Source organism: Aphelocoma coerulescens, chromosome 11, assembly GCF_041296385.1.
Source record: "Aphelocoma coerulescens isolate FSJ_1873_10779 chromosome 11, UR_Acoe_1.0, whole genome shotgun sequence".
In the NCBI taxonomy this organism is placed as follows: Eukaryota; Metazoa; Chordata; class Aves; order Passeriformes; family Corvidae; genus Aphelocoma; species Aphelocoma coerulescens.
The window spans coordinates 21,138,759-21,153,078 of NC_091025.1; the positions used below are offsets into that span (position 1 = coordinate 21,138,759).

Consider the following 14,320-nt stretch of genomic DNA (forward strand, 5'->3'; position numbering starts at 1 on the left):
AGACTAGTTAAGGTCAAATCACTACAGAGACTTAAGACTTCTATTGAACAGGTGGGAATCCTCCAGATGGACATTCCAGGTTGACTAAAGAAACCAGTTGCTTAGGCAAAAACTCAAACAACATATTTTCAATGTGTCTTTTATGGGACCTGAAGAAACAAAATGGAGTACAGATCTGAAGGAGAAAGAAAAGTCAACTGAGGCATACATCTACACAAAAAAAATCAAAGACTACCTACACTAAATCTAAGAAAAATTCCCAAGCAAAACCTTACTTAACAGAACATTAAAGGTTACATACCCCATTATCTTCATCAAAATTACATGTTTTTTCAGGGTTTTTTTTGTTGGTTTGGAAGATGCAGGGTAGAGATGATGTGAAAGATGTGCCTGCTTCATTTCAATGGACAATGGTAGCCCCATAATATGATCCTCCCATTCTTTTTTTCTTTTCACATTAGCTATTTCAATAGTCTCTGTAGCATTTCATGAACAACATAGGAATGATAAGATTATAAATCTTCATTTCAAAATTACCAGTATAAGGAACACAGAAATACATTACATAATACCTGATCCCAAACGAGGCATGTGAAACAAGTGTTTCACATATTCTTAAGAGTCCATGTTTAGTCACAGATTTACATCATCATTACAGAAGAAATTCCTGTTGATCAATCCTGCATGCTTAAAAAGTTTAAAAAAAAAGTGAGGAAAACGATTGTCAAATCATGCTTAGGATAGTTTTGTTGATACTCAGGCCAAGCAATTTGGTCTTATTTCCAGCCCTGTACTGCCTGCTTATGAGGCATTATCTCAAGAAGGCAACAAATGTTAAATGTTAACATCAGGAACCAGTATCTGAACATCTTTTAGCTTTTAACAGTAGATATTTATTGAAAAACTCATCTGCATTTAGAGGGGTTTGGGTTTGAATGTCATACAGCAAAGGAGTTGTTCAACTGCATTGCTAAAAACAATTAAGTGATTAACATGAATAAGGGTTTTTTTCCAAGTGTTTTAGGGATGACTAGCTCAAATGAAAGCTGTTGCCTTATTACAGAATTCAGGATAATAATACTTTTTTTTTCCTGGATATACAACCGCACAGAAATAGAGAATGGCATTTTTCACTGAAGCAAGATTTTTAAATATTTACAAAAATGGAAAATATTTGTAACTGCAAGCAAAGGGAACACAAGCTGCCCACTCAGCTGCCTCAGGTTAATGAAAAACAAAGGAAACCTTTTTTCTCATGCTTCTCTACCTTCTCAAGATAAAAACATCAACTATTTTTATAGGATTCAAATAACATCTCTACAGATGATTTTAATGCACTCATAAAATGACAATTACTTCAAGGTTATCTTTCCAAAGCATTTCTTAATTAGCAACTGCTTGCTATAAAAATCATCAAAATAGACTCTCCAAATTATGGTTCACTCCCACTATGTAATACACTACTTACTTAGGCACTGGAGAGACATTCACAAATGGAACAAAGACAGGTTTTCTTGTTTTTGAAGATAAACTACTTGGACTATCAGTTTACCTGTGGTTCCTAACTCAAAGCTTCTTGGCAGAGAATGGGTTTAATGATTACCTTTTATAACCTCTGTACTTAAGCTGCTGCTCCTGCATATTCTGGTTTCAGACATGGACATTCCTTGCTTGTAACTGGCTGGGAAATAATAGGAGAAATGCACTTGACAAGAATTCCCGGACTCGATTAACACCAAACAAATATAAATAAAGAAGGTAAGTGAAAGCAAGAATTGCTAAAGGTGATAATTGAAGTAGTCTAAATACATGACTTTAAAAGAGAGACGCTGGGCACAAAGCTATAATGAAGTTCAGGGACCCAAGCCCTGCATTCTTCATGTGTTTTCTATCATAGGTTTAATCTTAAAAGTTGGATTTGTTATGATTCTTTAAAAAATCTTTAATTCAAAAGATAAAAAACATCAAAAAGATGTTTTTATAGCCCAAATGTTTCTGAAGACCACAATACTGAGATAGGTGTTCTGTCAATTTAAAATGGTGCAGTTTCTGTAGCCAGTTACTACTTAATTTACAAAAAACCCCAACTTACCTTTCCTAGACATGATGCCTTCCAGGGTTACCATCTGTATAAAAGCATACTTATCTTCAGCATTCAAATTCAAGAAATTATAGTTGTAGAGTCTTAGGAGAGAAGAGACTTCTGACTGAATCCACTTTAGAGACTCAGGACCTAACCCAATCAATTTCCTTCACTGTCTCAGACTGTATTGTAGGCCAATACTAGGGGAAACAAGCAAAATCCTCACCAAAAAAAAAAATTGTAAGTCTAAATTTAAATTTGAAAACAAACTGTTTACATTCCTTTTCTAAACAGGACAAAACGTTGAGTGGAAGACATTCATCCTGAATCAACACAGAGAAGACTGGTGACTCCTGAGGCAAAGAGTTGCTAATTAGATAATTATAGTAGCCCACACTCTGTTTATCAGATCCTTCCATCTCCAAGGAACTGAGGCAGGGCCTAATTTAATGAAGAACAGAAAGAATGTCTCCCAGATAAGGAGAAAACAGACTAGCTTTTGGGAGCAAGATAAAATCTGTCTGGACATTTGGAGGAATACAGAGGAAGGACCGGCTATAAAAGCTTGATCGTTCCAGTAAGGACATCCTCGAAACTGAATGTAGTCTGCTATAGAAGACACAGATATTCACTTGCCGGGTGGGTATGAGGAAAATCCACAGCAGGTCAGACATCAGAAGTTGACATAACTTCTCCTCTTCGATTTCTTCTCTGAGTAGGTAGTTCGATGGAAGTCCTTTGCCTTTGAGTGAGTGTGTGCATGTATTTGTTTCCTGGTAATATTTACCTACACTATTTTGGACCCACATCATCAGCAAAAGTCAAGCAACATTATTATGCTACAGTGAGATTTTGTTTTTATTCCCTTAGAAATTTCAACAGGAAAAACAAATGGGTGAAGAAAGCTTGAAGAAAAGAAAAGGAGAGCACAAAGGAAGAGAGGACAGACAATCCATTCAGAATCATGAACCTCAAACGATGAACCTACAAAAGCAGGCAAACCTTTTTCTTTTCCCCCTTTGATCCATGTGTGAGGGGTTGGCAGAGGGAGGCAGAAGGGGGTATTTGTGCATATGCATCAGCCTACAGAAACCACTACTGTGACCCAATTTAGCAAAAATATGCTAATATCTCAACAATGTGGTTGGTTTAAATTTTTAGAAACTGCTAATTACTAGAGTTAAATGGTTCTGATATAAACAGAATAAAACCCCAAGAATATGTCGTTTAAGTTATCCGATATAAAAAGAATTCAAAGACTTATCCTAAGTTGATAACTGAGGCATTTCATAAACTTTACTTTTTTTTTCCACATGGACTTTTCAGAAGTTGTAGTGGGTTGTCCAGCTCATTGTTTATGAAAATTTGTTAGTGTTTATAGCCAGGAAATAGGCACTGGTGCTTGAAGACAAGTGAAAATCTGTCTCCTCCAGAAAATTACAGATGCTTTAGAAAACAGTTGTATCACTTCCTCTCAGGAGGGGAGTGGCATTTCTCTTAAAATTAATTTAAGTTACCTGGAAAAAGATTCTCTATGTGGTTTTGATGTAGTTTGATGGCAAGACTGGAAAAATACTGATGTCATTAGAGTAGCCGTAACTATCAGAAAATATTAAGCTGCCTGTGCCACTTGTAGGTCACTACAAATTTAGGAGAACATGATCTTATCACCACCTAGCAGTATCAACACGATTCCTGTGCACAAATATTTAAAGCAAGGAGAGGAAAACAGCTGCTCAGAAAGAAAAAAAAAACCAAAACAAAAACAGACTCCATCCATGAAAGACAATTTCTGAATCCTGGAAAATTCAGAATTCACCAACTGCTTGTAACAGAATGTCATTGCTTAATCAGAGAGGAAAGGGCAAATTCACCCATCCATGGTTATATTTGAGACCCAATCCAAAAGACAGTTTAATAAAGGAAATACACAGGCAGGCAAAACACAAATAGATGTACTTTTGAAAACAGCAGGAGTACACCACAGGGTACACACCAATCTTGGAAAGAAGAGTGAAACCTTGCAAAATTGTTTTAATATATTTCTTTATAGAATGATATATTGCAAGCCAATAAAAATAAGTCAGTAATGACAACTACTATAGTTCTATGATACTGAGAAGTAATTGCTGAATTACTAGAAATTGCTTACAAATACATCTCATTTTATTTCAAGGTGGGCCTCATTAGTGGAATCTGTATGATTGTTGGTACAATTATTGGCTCAGGTATCTTCGTTTCTCCAAAATCAGTGCTTGCCAATGTTGAAGCTGTGGGTCCTTGTTTAACTGTCTGGGCAGCCTGTGGAGTTCTGGCAACATTAGGTAAAAGAGTCAACAAAGAATCTGAATCTTTGCCTTAAATCTTTAAATCTGCTGTTTCTGCATACTACTCTCATTTCACAAATTAGCTAATAGCACCTAGACCAAAATCAACTAAATCCTGCTGTATATATCCATAGCAGTACTCAACCATAAATTTAAAATGGGGTGTTTATAGAAGACAAATTAAGTTTTTAAAATTGTAAATCACACTCTCAATTTATTTTGAAACAAAGTTTTAGTTTTGCCTGCTTCATCCACTGACTGTAATAAAGAGAATACTCTTCTACTTAAATAACTGGCAATATGTGAAATTTACTGGTAGTGAGCTAGGTACTTTCTGCTAGCTTTCTACTTCCATGATTCTAACCCTGTTATCTGAAAATTTAGCACTAAGCGCCTCAAAATATTTCAAGAAGTAAAACAAAGAAATTTTTGAGCATTGTATCAAGGTGGACAGCATACAGAAAACCCTTAATTCAAGATGCCACATACAGCAATAGAACAGGAAGTATCACTGTGCTTTAATGTTGTACTTAGCAGCCATTTTATTTCAAAATTGTGCAGAAAGTCTGTTTTTTGAGGTTTCCAAAAGGTATGTCAGCCACTTAAACACTTCTTATAGTGTTCGTTTCTTAAACGGAAATCCAATGAAATCACGATGTTTGTTTGTACTGGTTTTGGTGAAGTCTTAAACATCAATCGTAGTAATTTTTAGACTGCATCTTAATAATTTCAGGGTATTTTTTTCAATTGCTCACAGGTAATTAAAATTTTGTTTTGCATATACAGTAAAATATACAGAAACTTGAAGAGAGTAATGATGCACTGTATATATAAATTTCCTTAACTTTTCTACCTATTAAAATGTGATCATCTCTTCAAGCAGTCCCAGGTTCACAAGTGTATTAACTGAACCTGCTTTTCTTGTTATTCAGGTGCACTTTGTTTTGCTGAGCTTGGTACAATGATCACAAAGTCTGGGGGAGAATATCCTTACCTTATGGAGGCATTTGGCCCAATTCCAGCATTTTTGTTTTCTTGGACAAGCTTACTGGTTACAAAACCCAGTTCATTTGCAATCATTTGTCTCAGCTTTGCAGAATATGCATCAGCCCCTTTTTATCCAGGTTGTGATCCACCCCAAGTTGTCATCAAGTGTCTTGCAGCAGCTGCTATTGGTAAGACTCACACTTTTTAAGACAGGCCAGATCCAAAACTGCATAGTGACTTGTGTCTGGCCCCATCAATAAGTGCACTTCCGTACCCTGAAACTTCCTTAGGTTCATCTTCACAAAGACACCAGAAATCTTTAAGACACAGTCCTTCCCACAATAACTAATCCAACAACATAAAAAGGATAGGTTTAAAAATGGTTTGTTCCTAGTCCAAGGAGTTTTTAATTCTTTATTAAGATAGATGCAGCTGTATAATTCTTATCTCTAGCAGAAAAGGAAGGAAAAATAAGTGTGGAAATACTATTTTTATTTATCAGAATGCTGTGCAACTTCAAAATATTTTTTGTAAAAGGTATTATCAAAATCTAATTCATAAATGTGTTTTTCCTCACTATTTTAAAAGTTATCCAAACACAGTAATTAAAAACTGTACATAATATAGACAAAAAGTGTGAGGGAGGGAAAAGCAGTACAGTAAATAAGGGGAGGGGCAACTTTTCTTTAAATTCTGACAAACAATGCAAAAATTTGTAATTTGATTTCTTTTAGTGGTAATTACAATTGTGAATTCACTGAGTGTGAAGCTGGGAAGCTACCTCCAGAATTTTCTCACAGCTGCTAAAATGATCATTGTCACAATCATTATTGTAAGTGGAATTGTTCTCCTTGCAAAAGGTAATAAAATATACATTATTTGAAAAATTCTTTTAGCTTTTGCTATGATCATTAAAAAGTTCCCCACTGACAGAAGTGACACAGTAATAAGGCACAGCCCTGAATCTCTTCATTCAGTTTTGCATCTTTTGGAAGCTATGGTATTTTTTTTTAGAGAATGGGGATGGGTGGGCAATGCAACACTACCAATCAATTAATACAAAAGGGTATTAATTAAAGTGAAAAGTTTCAAAACATGAGACATATGTTGGAATGTTTTTTCATCTGGTGGGGATTACAAGAATTAGTTTTAACACTGATCAGTAATCTTCCTCTTATTTGCAGGAAAAACTGAAAACTTCAAAGATTCTTTCAAGGACAGTAAAATTTCTGTTAGCTCTATCAGTTTGGCATTTTATAATGGACTCTGGGCGTATGATGGATGGTAAGGAATCTTTATTAGCCTTAACAGTTACATTTTAACAGCCTTTAACTGGTTTACTCTCTCCCTGTGGAACTCTCTGAGAAAGTTAACAACTGACCTGTTATTAAGAATGTCTTGATGAGTTCTGGAAAAAGAACACTCGTTTGGTTAAAAAAACCCCCAAAACTCCACCTTCTTTTAGTTGCTGTTTACTAGGGAAAGAAATTATATTAGATCCAAAAAGGACTACTACTACTACTGCTTTGCTGCTGAAGGTGCTTAGAAACTGAAGTGATGAGGAGGATATAACACAGTTTAATTCCCTTGTGTTAGGCAAAATAGCTCTCCCTGCAGGTTACTCCATCAAATTCCATTTGTTGGAAAATATGTAGTGGTGTTTGATTAGTACAGGAGAACATAAAAAAGAACATTATATCAGAAATTATGACGTTCAACCTGCAGATTTTTTCTCAGGGAATGTCAGTTGGCATAGTGTTCTGTTGGCACAAATCCACTGATATTCTTAAATGTACAAACTGCATAAATCTGCATATAGGTCTGTACCTAAAAGCTTCTGAAGCTGAATTTATTTTTAAATAGATTTTTTTTAGGTTCTATTTCCAAGCTTGAGTGTCTCAACTCAGGCATGTAAGTCTCCTAATTCAGGCACTCATATGGAGTTTTTAAGAGGGCAAAGAAGCTAATTCCTAAATAATTACTTGTGTATGTAACCACCAGGCACTAACATTTGAAAATTTGCCTTTTGAACCATAAATACTAACTCTTCCCATTTTCAGAGCAGATGAATATAAAAACGTTGCTTCAATTTGTCTACATGCTCTAGCAAAAATGAGTATTTGGAAATTATAATTCAGATAGGTATAATCGTTAGAAAGGTTTTTATGCTAGTATGACTTACAGAACCACTGTGAAACATCAGCAGGCTTGCTTCACTCCTTGCCCTCAGCACACTTTTGCTTTTATATGAAAAGACTCAAATACTGCAAAGCTTGAAGTTGAAAGGCAATCTTGTAAATCTTAGTGTCTACCAAATTTTTGTTTGATTACTCTGGGATATTTTATCCAAGATTTCAAAGTCTCAGAGATAATAGAGATAATGCAGAAAGAGATGGTGAATCAAGAGGCTGACTTTTGGATAAGAAGCTCACACAGGTTTTGTCCTGCAGTTTTCCCACTTAAAAGTTTGATTGTACTTATTTTTTTTCTTTTTTTTAAACTGAAAAGATTAAAAACAATAACACAAGAAATAACACCTCACCTTATAGCCTAGTCATATTTAAACACCTGACTGCTAAAATACTCTATGAATGTTTTTCCTTCCAGGAATCAACTCAATTACATCACAGAAGAACTTAAAAATCCTTACAGGTAAAACTATGTAGGAAAGCAGTGTTTTTACTGGCAAAAATCAAACACTAAATATTTTTCTACAAGCAAGCATATATTTTGGTTTGTTTTTTAAAAGCACTAGTTATTCAAGGTTTGAGCACTAACAGACAAAGCTAATTAGCCTGTATTACAGGCTTTGTATCTTTGCATAATTTATAGTTTTCCTTTTTTATAATCCTGATTTCCTTAGCTCTACAGTAAAAAAAAAAAAAAAAGTAAATACACCTAAAGAACATATCAGGAAAAGAAAGAATCCACAGTTTACTATGACAACTGTACCAGTGATAGATCAATGCTGATGGGATCTTACTTTTCCATTCTTTAGAAATCTACCACTGTCTATAATTATTGGAATCCCCTTGGTTACGGTTTGTTATGTTCTGATAAACATTTCCTATTTCACCGTAATGACTTCAACAGAACTCCTGCAGTCCCAGGCAGTTGCTGTGGTAAGCTACTTAATTTTTTAATAGAACATCTGAAGAAGGCTGTGTGCATTGAAGTCATGTAAGTCGTTCAGTTCCATTAATTTTTTAAAGATAAAATTAGTTTAAGATGTTAGTGCCACCTTTTCCTCCATTATCTGCTATCATTTCTTAATCTAAAATTTCAGTAATGCCTAATTTAAAGAGTAGTTCTATAATATCCCAATAGGAATAAAAGAAGGAAGCAAAAGTAATACAGTCTTCAGCAAACATTTTGTAAACATTGCAGCTCAGAGGGTGACTGCTTTCCATAGGCATCAAAAACATGGAAAGAGAAATAAAATTTGACAGTTGCTTTGCCATTTTCAGTATTTCTGAGAAAAAAAACACATGCCAAATGACAGTAGATCAAAGTTTGTTGTTCTGGAGATAACAGCAAATGGTCCATCATTCATTTCCACCTTATTCTTTTTGGTTTTTTTTCTTAACAAATTTGAAAGATAAAATTCTTACATTTTTGCAAGATATACTCTTACAGGTAGAATTAGAAACTATGTAAGTTTCTGAAACCTTAAAAAATACATCTGTCGCTTCAGTTCTGCTCAGTAAATTTTCCATGTCTTTGAAATAACTGTTGAGGTCATGCAACAATTTTTTTAATGTTTATTTTCGGGGAAAACAAACAGTATATAGGGTAGCAAAGTGAAGAAGTACACATGTTGAAATGCTTAATTTTTTTTTTTTAAATAAAAGCTTTTAAAATTTAGATCTTCTGTGCATTTCAGCAGCTTGTCTGCACCAGGAGTTACAGCAAAGAATGTATCAAGTTAAATCTTGTTTAAGAACACAAAATATACAACATGTTTTTGTTGGTAACATAGCTCAGATACCGATTTACTTTACCTACAGAGAGGTTCTAACATTACTGAATATACTAAATGGTAGTTAAAATGCCAAAATTATTAATTTTAATCCCATATCCCAGACATTTGGAGATAGAGTCCTTTATCCAGCCTCTTGGATAGTTCCTCTCTTTGTGGTATTTTCTACACTTGGATCTGCCAATGGCACCTGTTTTACTGCAGGCAGGTAAGTTCCCATTCTAAATATCTTCAAATGAAAGATTTTGAAGGATGGAAAAATTTATATACATGTATCTACAGACATAAAGACATTCTTCTGATCCACATTATAAAAATGTAATTTAGAATTGCCTGTAAATCTAGCCTTATTGATTAATTTTCAAAAATAAACAGTGTCTGTTCAGGTTTGAAAAATTAGAAAACATGGTCTCTTCTCAATTCTATGCAGGTATAGCACTATAGCACTAAAGGGTTTTTTCATCAATCATCAGTTTTAAAGATGAGAATTAAACAATTAAAAGTTAGCAGTAAAAACATGACTACACCAGCAAACGTAACTGAGAAGCTATTCCTTTCTATTAGTTGTTCAGTGCTTCCATTTACTATTTAAAGTATTTTAAAATTTCAAAACCATCTGAAAACAATGCGGATGTAAAGGCCATTTTTAGAGAAAAGGTTGTCAATATAGCTTTTTGCTATGAAGCACATGAAAAAGGAAATATTTAATTAAAAGGGACACAGTAGGTAACATTTCCCAAAATAATTTTCAACTATATGTGCAAAATAATGATTCTGAAATTAATTTCAAGTGTACTATTTTAATACTGGTTCAGAATTTGTTTTAGCTCACTGCTTTAATACTGGTTATTTCCCTTATTTTAAACTGCTACAATACTCTTTAAATCCCAATGCATATCAAAGAAAATACTGATTAAATTAGTCAGATGTCTATTATTAGTAGTGCCACTTAAAGTCTAGGTGCCACACTAACTACATTGCCTTGTTTTTGTTTTGTCAGACTTGTTTATGTTGCAGGTCGTGAAGGGCACATGCTAAAGGTACTATCTTACATTAGTGTTAAGCACTTAACACCAGCACCTGCTATCATATTTTATGTAAGTATATATTCCAAGTACAGAAAAATTATCAACAAAAATTCTCCAGTAATACATACTTTCACAGTTTCTTACAAGCAGTCTTGACACATATCTTTAACTATCTAGACAAAAAAATTGCTAAATACATTTTGGAAAAAAGACTACATAAAACCCCCAACTTCTGTAAATTGAATATACTCATTCCAGAACTGGATTTTAAAAATCAAAATGGTTAAGGATCAATGGCATGAAATCAAAAACTTAAATGAATGGTTAGTATTACAGAATCCTTTCACAGGATGCTTGCAAGCAAGCTATCACTACCCTGTTTCCTCCACATACGAAATTTACATCTCACTAAAAAAATCCAGTCAGTAAATACATTTAAGAATAAATCTAGAACATCTTGTTATTTTTATTTTACCCATTTATCTTCAAGGAAAAACAAGATCTATTCAATCCCAGTAACATTAAAAACCTAAAAATACATTTTGTATCTTCAAGATATTCAATTAATAATGAAACAGATTTATGCATAAAAATTATAAGCATTTTGACTTAAAATGGAATTAATATTACATACAAAAATAAGGACATGTTGGCAGGATGTAGTCACAATCTTTAAAGGTGCTGCAATACACTTACACCCAAATGTTTAAGCAAAAACATTCACAGTTCATTCTCTGGAACACTAAGCATACAACAGTATTGGGAAATAAATAAAATTCAGCCTTCTTCTATAATAGACTATACTAATTTTTGTTTTCATTTTTAGGGTGCCATTGCTATTATTTATATTATTCCTGGTGACATTGACACACTCATAAATTACTTCAGTTTTGCAGTCTGGATATTTTATGGTTTAACTGTACTTGGACTAATTGTTATGAGGTTTACAAGGAAGGAACTCAGGAGACCTATCAGGGTAAGTTCTGTATGGCTTTTCCTCCATTCCATAGATGCTGTAGCATGGATTCACCCTAAGTGTCTGGATATTTAACCAGGACCCTTGCACATTATCCTCGTTTTTTACTCCCCTTACCTGAAATCTAGCTATTTAATAGTAGTTCTGCACTAGGACTAAGCTCATAAGGACTGGGAAAAGATGTTGGTTTTCACTTGTATAGACCACAGGGCACAAGCCAAATTTTCAGAGATGTGTAATTGCAGTCAGCAGACTACCGCTGAAAGAATATCCAAAATAAGACCCCAGGTCATTGCACATAAGTCAGGTCCCACATTTATTAAACTGCAAGCTTGTACACTGAAATTTGAAATGCAGACAAAGAGATCTTAGTGAATAATTTAGCAGAAGAGTTTTCCCTATCCATACTTCTGCTACTCCTTCAGTTGCCCCATCTGATTCCAGAAATTTTAAAAGTAAAAAATGCATAAGACAATCAAAATATTCTTTCATACAGGAAACCTCTGTAAGAACAGCTAAAGAATGAAGAAGTGATTTTATTCTTTGTATCTTGCAGATACCCATCATCATTCCTGTCATAGTGACACTGGTCGCAATTTTACTGGTATTGGCACCAATCATCAGTGCACCTGAACTGGCCTATTTGTACTGTATTTTATTTATACTTAGTGGACTTATAGTTTATGTACTTTTTGTTCATTTCAAATTCAACTGGCCCCAAAAAATATCAAGTAAGTATACATCAGGTAGCCAGCTCCAAACTCAACAGAACATTTGCTAAACTTGAGATTAATTACTATAATAAAACTCACTATCTGGTCCATCCCTTCTAAAGCACATGAGCAGGATGTGGGGGGAAACAATTTCCCTAGCATGTAGTGGGCTTAACTGAAGACTGTATTTTACTTCTTCCTATTGAAAAAAAGTAATGTCTGACTTGAGGAAAAATTAAACTTAATTCACAAAAAACAACACATCACTGTAGTAACACAAAGAAACCGACTTTTAAAGTTCACGGAACTAATTAGTCCATAAAGTTAGTTTTTCAGTTATCTGTATTTCAAAACATTGCTTTAGCGATTAACTAAAGATTAGCAGACATAACTTCTTATGCCACCAAACACTGGGCTCTTAACTCTGATTATTAATTTTACAATACTTATTAAAGAAAATGTTAACAGCATTAAGATAAAAAAATAATCCCAGTGCTGATTATAGTGAAAGCTGCGAGAACCCAGCACGACCATTTATTAACTGATTGCATAGTCGCTAGAGAAACTCTGATATTATCTCAGGTAAAACAGGATACACAGGTATTTCTAAGAGGCTAATTGGAACTAGCTGAATACAACAGGATTAGTAGTTCTACAGCATTCAAAAAATCCATCATCTGTCTCTCTTGTCCCCTGGGCCTATTAATTATAATGTATTAATAGAATTAATTATAATTAAATAATTGTAATGAATTATAATTTAAATTATGTAATTGGAAGCATTGTACTCTAATGTAAGTTTGGAAATGTGGAATGCTGTAGTTTGGATATTAAGACTGTTTATTCCCCATCCTTTATTTTTCATTTTGAAATAGGAATACAGATAAGACAAACAACTATGCAGAAGGATAATTTTCTTACTTAGAAAAATAGTTTGAATTGAAATATTGTTCTCTCTGATAAAGCCTCTCACAATAAATCTTTTCCTCAGAGCCCATCACTATGCACCTCCAGATGCTTTTGGAAGTTGTTCCAGAAGAGGAAGTTACTCAGTGAAGTATTTTATACCTACCAGGTTAAGTGCTGTACTGGTTGAAGTAGATTCAATGTCGTTTGGCACACATATATAATTGCTAAATTTGTACTGGTGTATTAGTTTTGCAACACATTAGTACTTCAAAGCATTAAATATACATAATAAAAGATTTCTAAGCCAGACTACAGTGTCCAGCAAAGCTGCTTTTGTTGTTTGCTAATCAGTTGTGGTGTCTTGTTTTCTGAATTAAAATTGAAAGCAAAGATGTGTGCTCATGTCTTTACAAACAATTCCATGGTTGAGGGGGTGGGTTTTAATGTCTTTGAAATGGGTCTTAATGTCTCTACCAACTTCAAGCCACAGGTTTGTTACAGAACCCAGACTGTTTGACTCCTGCAACAGACAAAGGGTCCGCACAAGCCTGAACTTCTGAACTTTGGGATAAAATGACAGGTTCAAGTGGGGATATGTGGTAGGTGGTTTGGGAAGGCTGTACTTTCCTAGTATCTCAGCCAATGGGGAAAGGAAGAGGGCAACATGCAGCCAGGAGTTTAGGATAAAAGGAGGCTGTACCCTCCGAAACCTCGGAGAGGAACCCTGGTGGGTGTGTGCCCCAGTGGCCTCTCTCCATCTCTTCGAATAAAGCTGCAGGACTCCTCTGTCTCCTTTGTGGACACTGGCTTTTCGTAGTGTGATTTTCCATACGAAGTGACTCAAAAACCTTTTCAGTTATGAAGATGGCAGAACTTAGCAGCAACAGCATCAAGATTCTTTTGATGACACTATGGAAAGAACAATGCAGCTCTTACTTACAGCATCACAGAAAGGACAAAAATCACATTAATGCCAGACTAGCTCTCTCCTCAGGTTCTTAGACCAAACATTAGCTATCAAAACATCAGTCTTTAAAGTTGAATATTGCATTCTATAACTTCAGTCTCACAGAGACACATTCAGGGGCTGCTGCCTTAAAAAACATCCTAGAATATAAAAAGGCAGTGCTGAGCATCACTTCTCTATGCAGCTTTAAGCTGCAGAACACACATAGGTGTTGTTTTTTGATTTCAGCTGCATGTACCTTTACATTTTTGCTCTCTCTCTGAGCCCAGATCATAATCTTAATGTGATAGATACATATTATAATATTGGCTTTCTACAAATGTTAAAATAGATGCAATCTGTATAAAGTAG

At 34.5% G+C, this 14,320-nt stretch overlaps 1 protein-coding gene across 3 annotated transcripts; it reads left to right on the forward strand.

The window, feature by feature from the left end:
- The first annotated feature begins 1,664 nt into the window (after positions 1–1,664).
- Positions 1,665–13,392, forward strand: SLC7A9 (solute carrier family 7 member 9). 3 transcript variants are annotated; one of them, XM_069027112.1, is made up of 14 exons: positions 1,665–1,758; positions 2,378–2,748; positions 2,954–3,079; positions 4,260–4,407; positions 5,343–5,585; positions 6,132–6,257; positions 6,582–6,681; positions 8,005–8,049; positions 8,396–8,519; positions 9,481–9,584; positions 10,377–10,473; positions 11,231–11,380; positions 11,937–12,111; positions 13,085–13,392. In XM_069027112.1, the coding sequence occupies exons 3-14, from the start codon at positions 2,975–2,977 to the stop codon at positions 13,147–13,149; spliced, it is 1,482 nt and encodes a 493-aa protein (XP_068883213.1). In that variant the 5' UTR covers positions 1,665–1,758; positions 2,378–2,748; positions 2,954–2,974; the 3' UTR covers positions 13,150–13,392. The 3 variants fall into 3 exon arrangements, with proteins under 3 accessions (XP_068883213.1, XP_068883212.1, XP_068883214.1); XM_069027111.1 differs by having other exon boundaries at positions 2,378–2,722; XM_069027113.1 differs by lacking the exon at positions 1,665–1,758 and having other exon boundaries at positions 2,717–2,798.
- The last annotated feature ends 928 nt before the right edge of the window (positions 13,393–14,320 follow it).

Excerpts from the sequence above, each read along its gene's own strand:
- SLC7A9 (XM_069027112.1), top strand. The coding sequence starts at position 2,975 with ATGGGTGAAGAAAGCTTGAAGAAAAGAAAAGGAGAGCACAAAGGAAGA. Across the intron at positions 6,258-6,581 it reads AATTGTTCTCCTTGCAAAAG|GAAAAACTGAAAACTTCAAA; the intron begins GTAATAAAATAT and ends TCTTATTTGCAG. Across the intron at positions 9,585-10,376 it reads ACCTGTTTTACTGCAGGCAG|ACTTGTTTATGTTGCAGGTC; the intron begins GTAAGTTCCCAT and ends TTGTTTTGTCAG.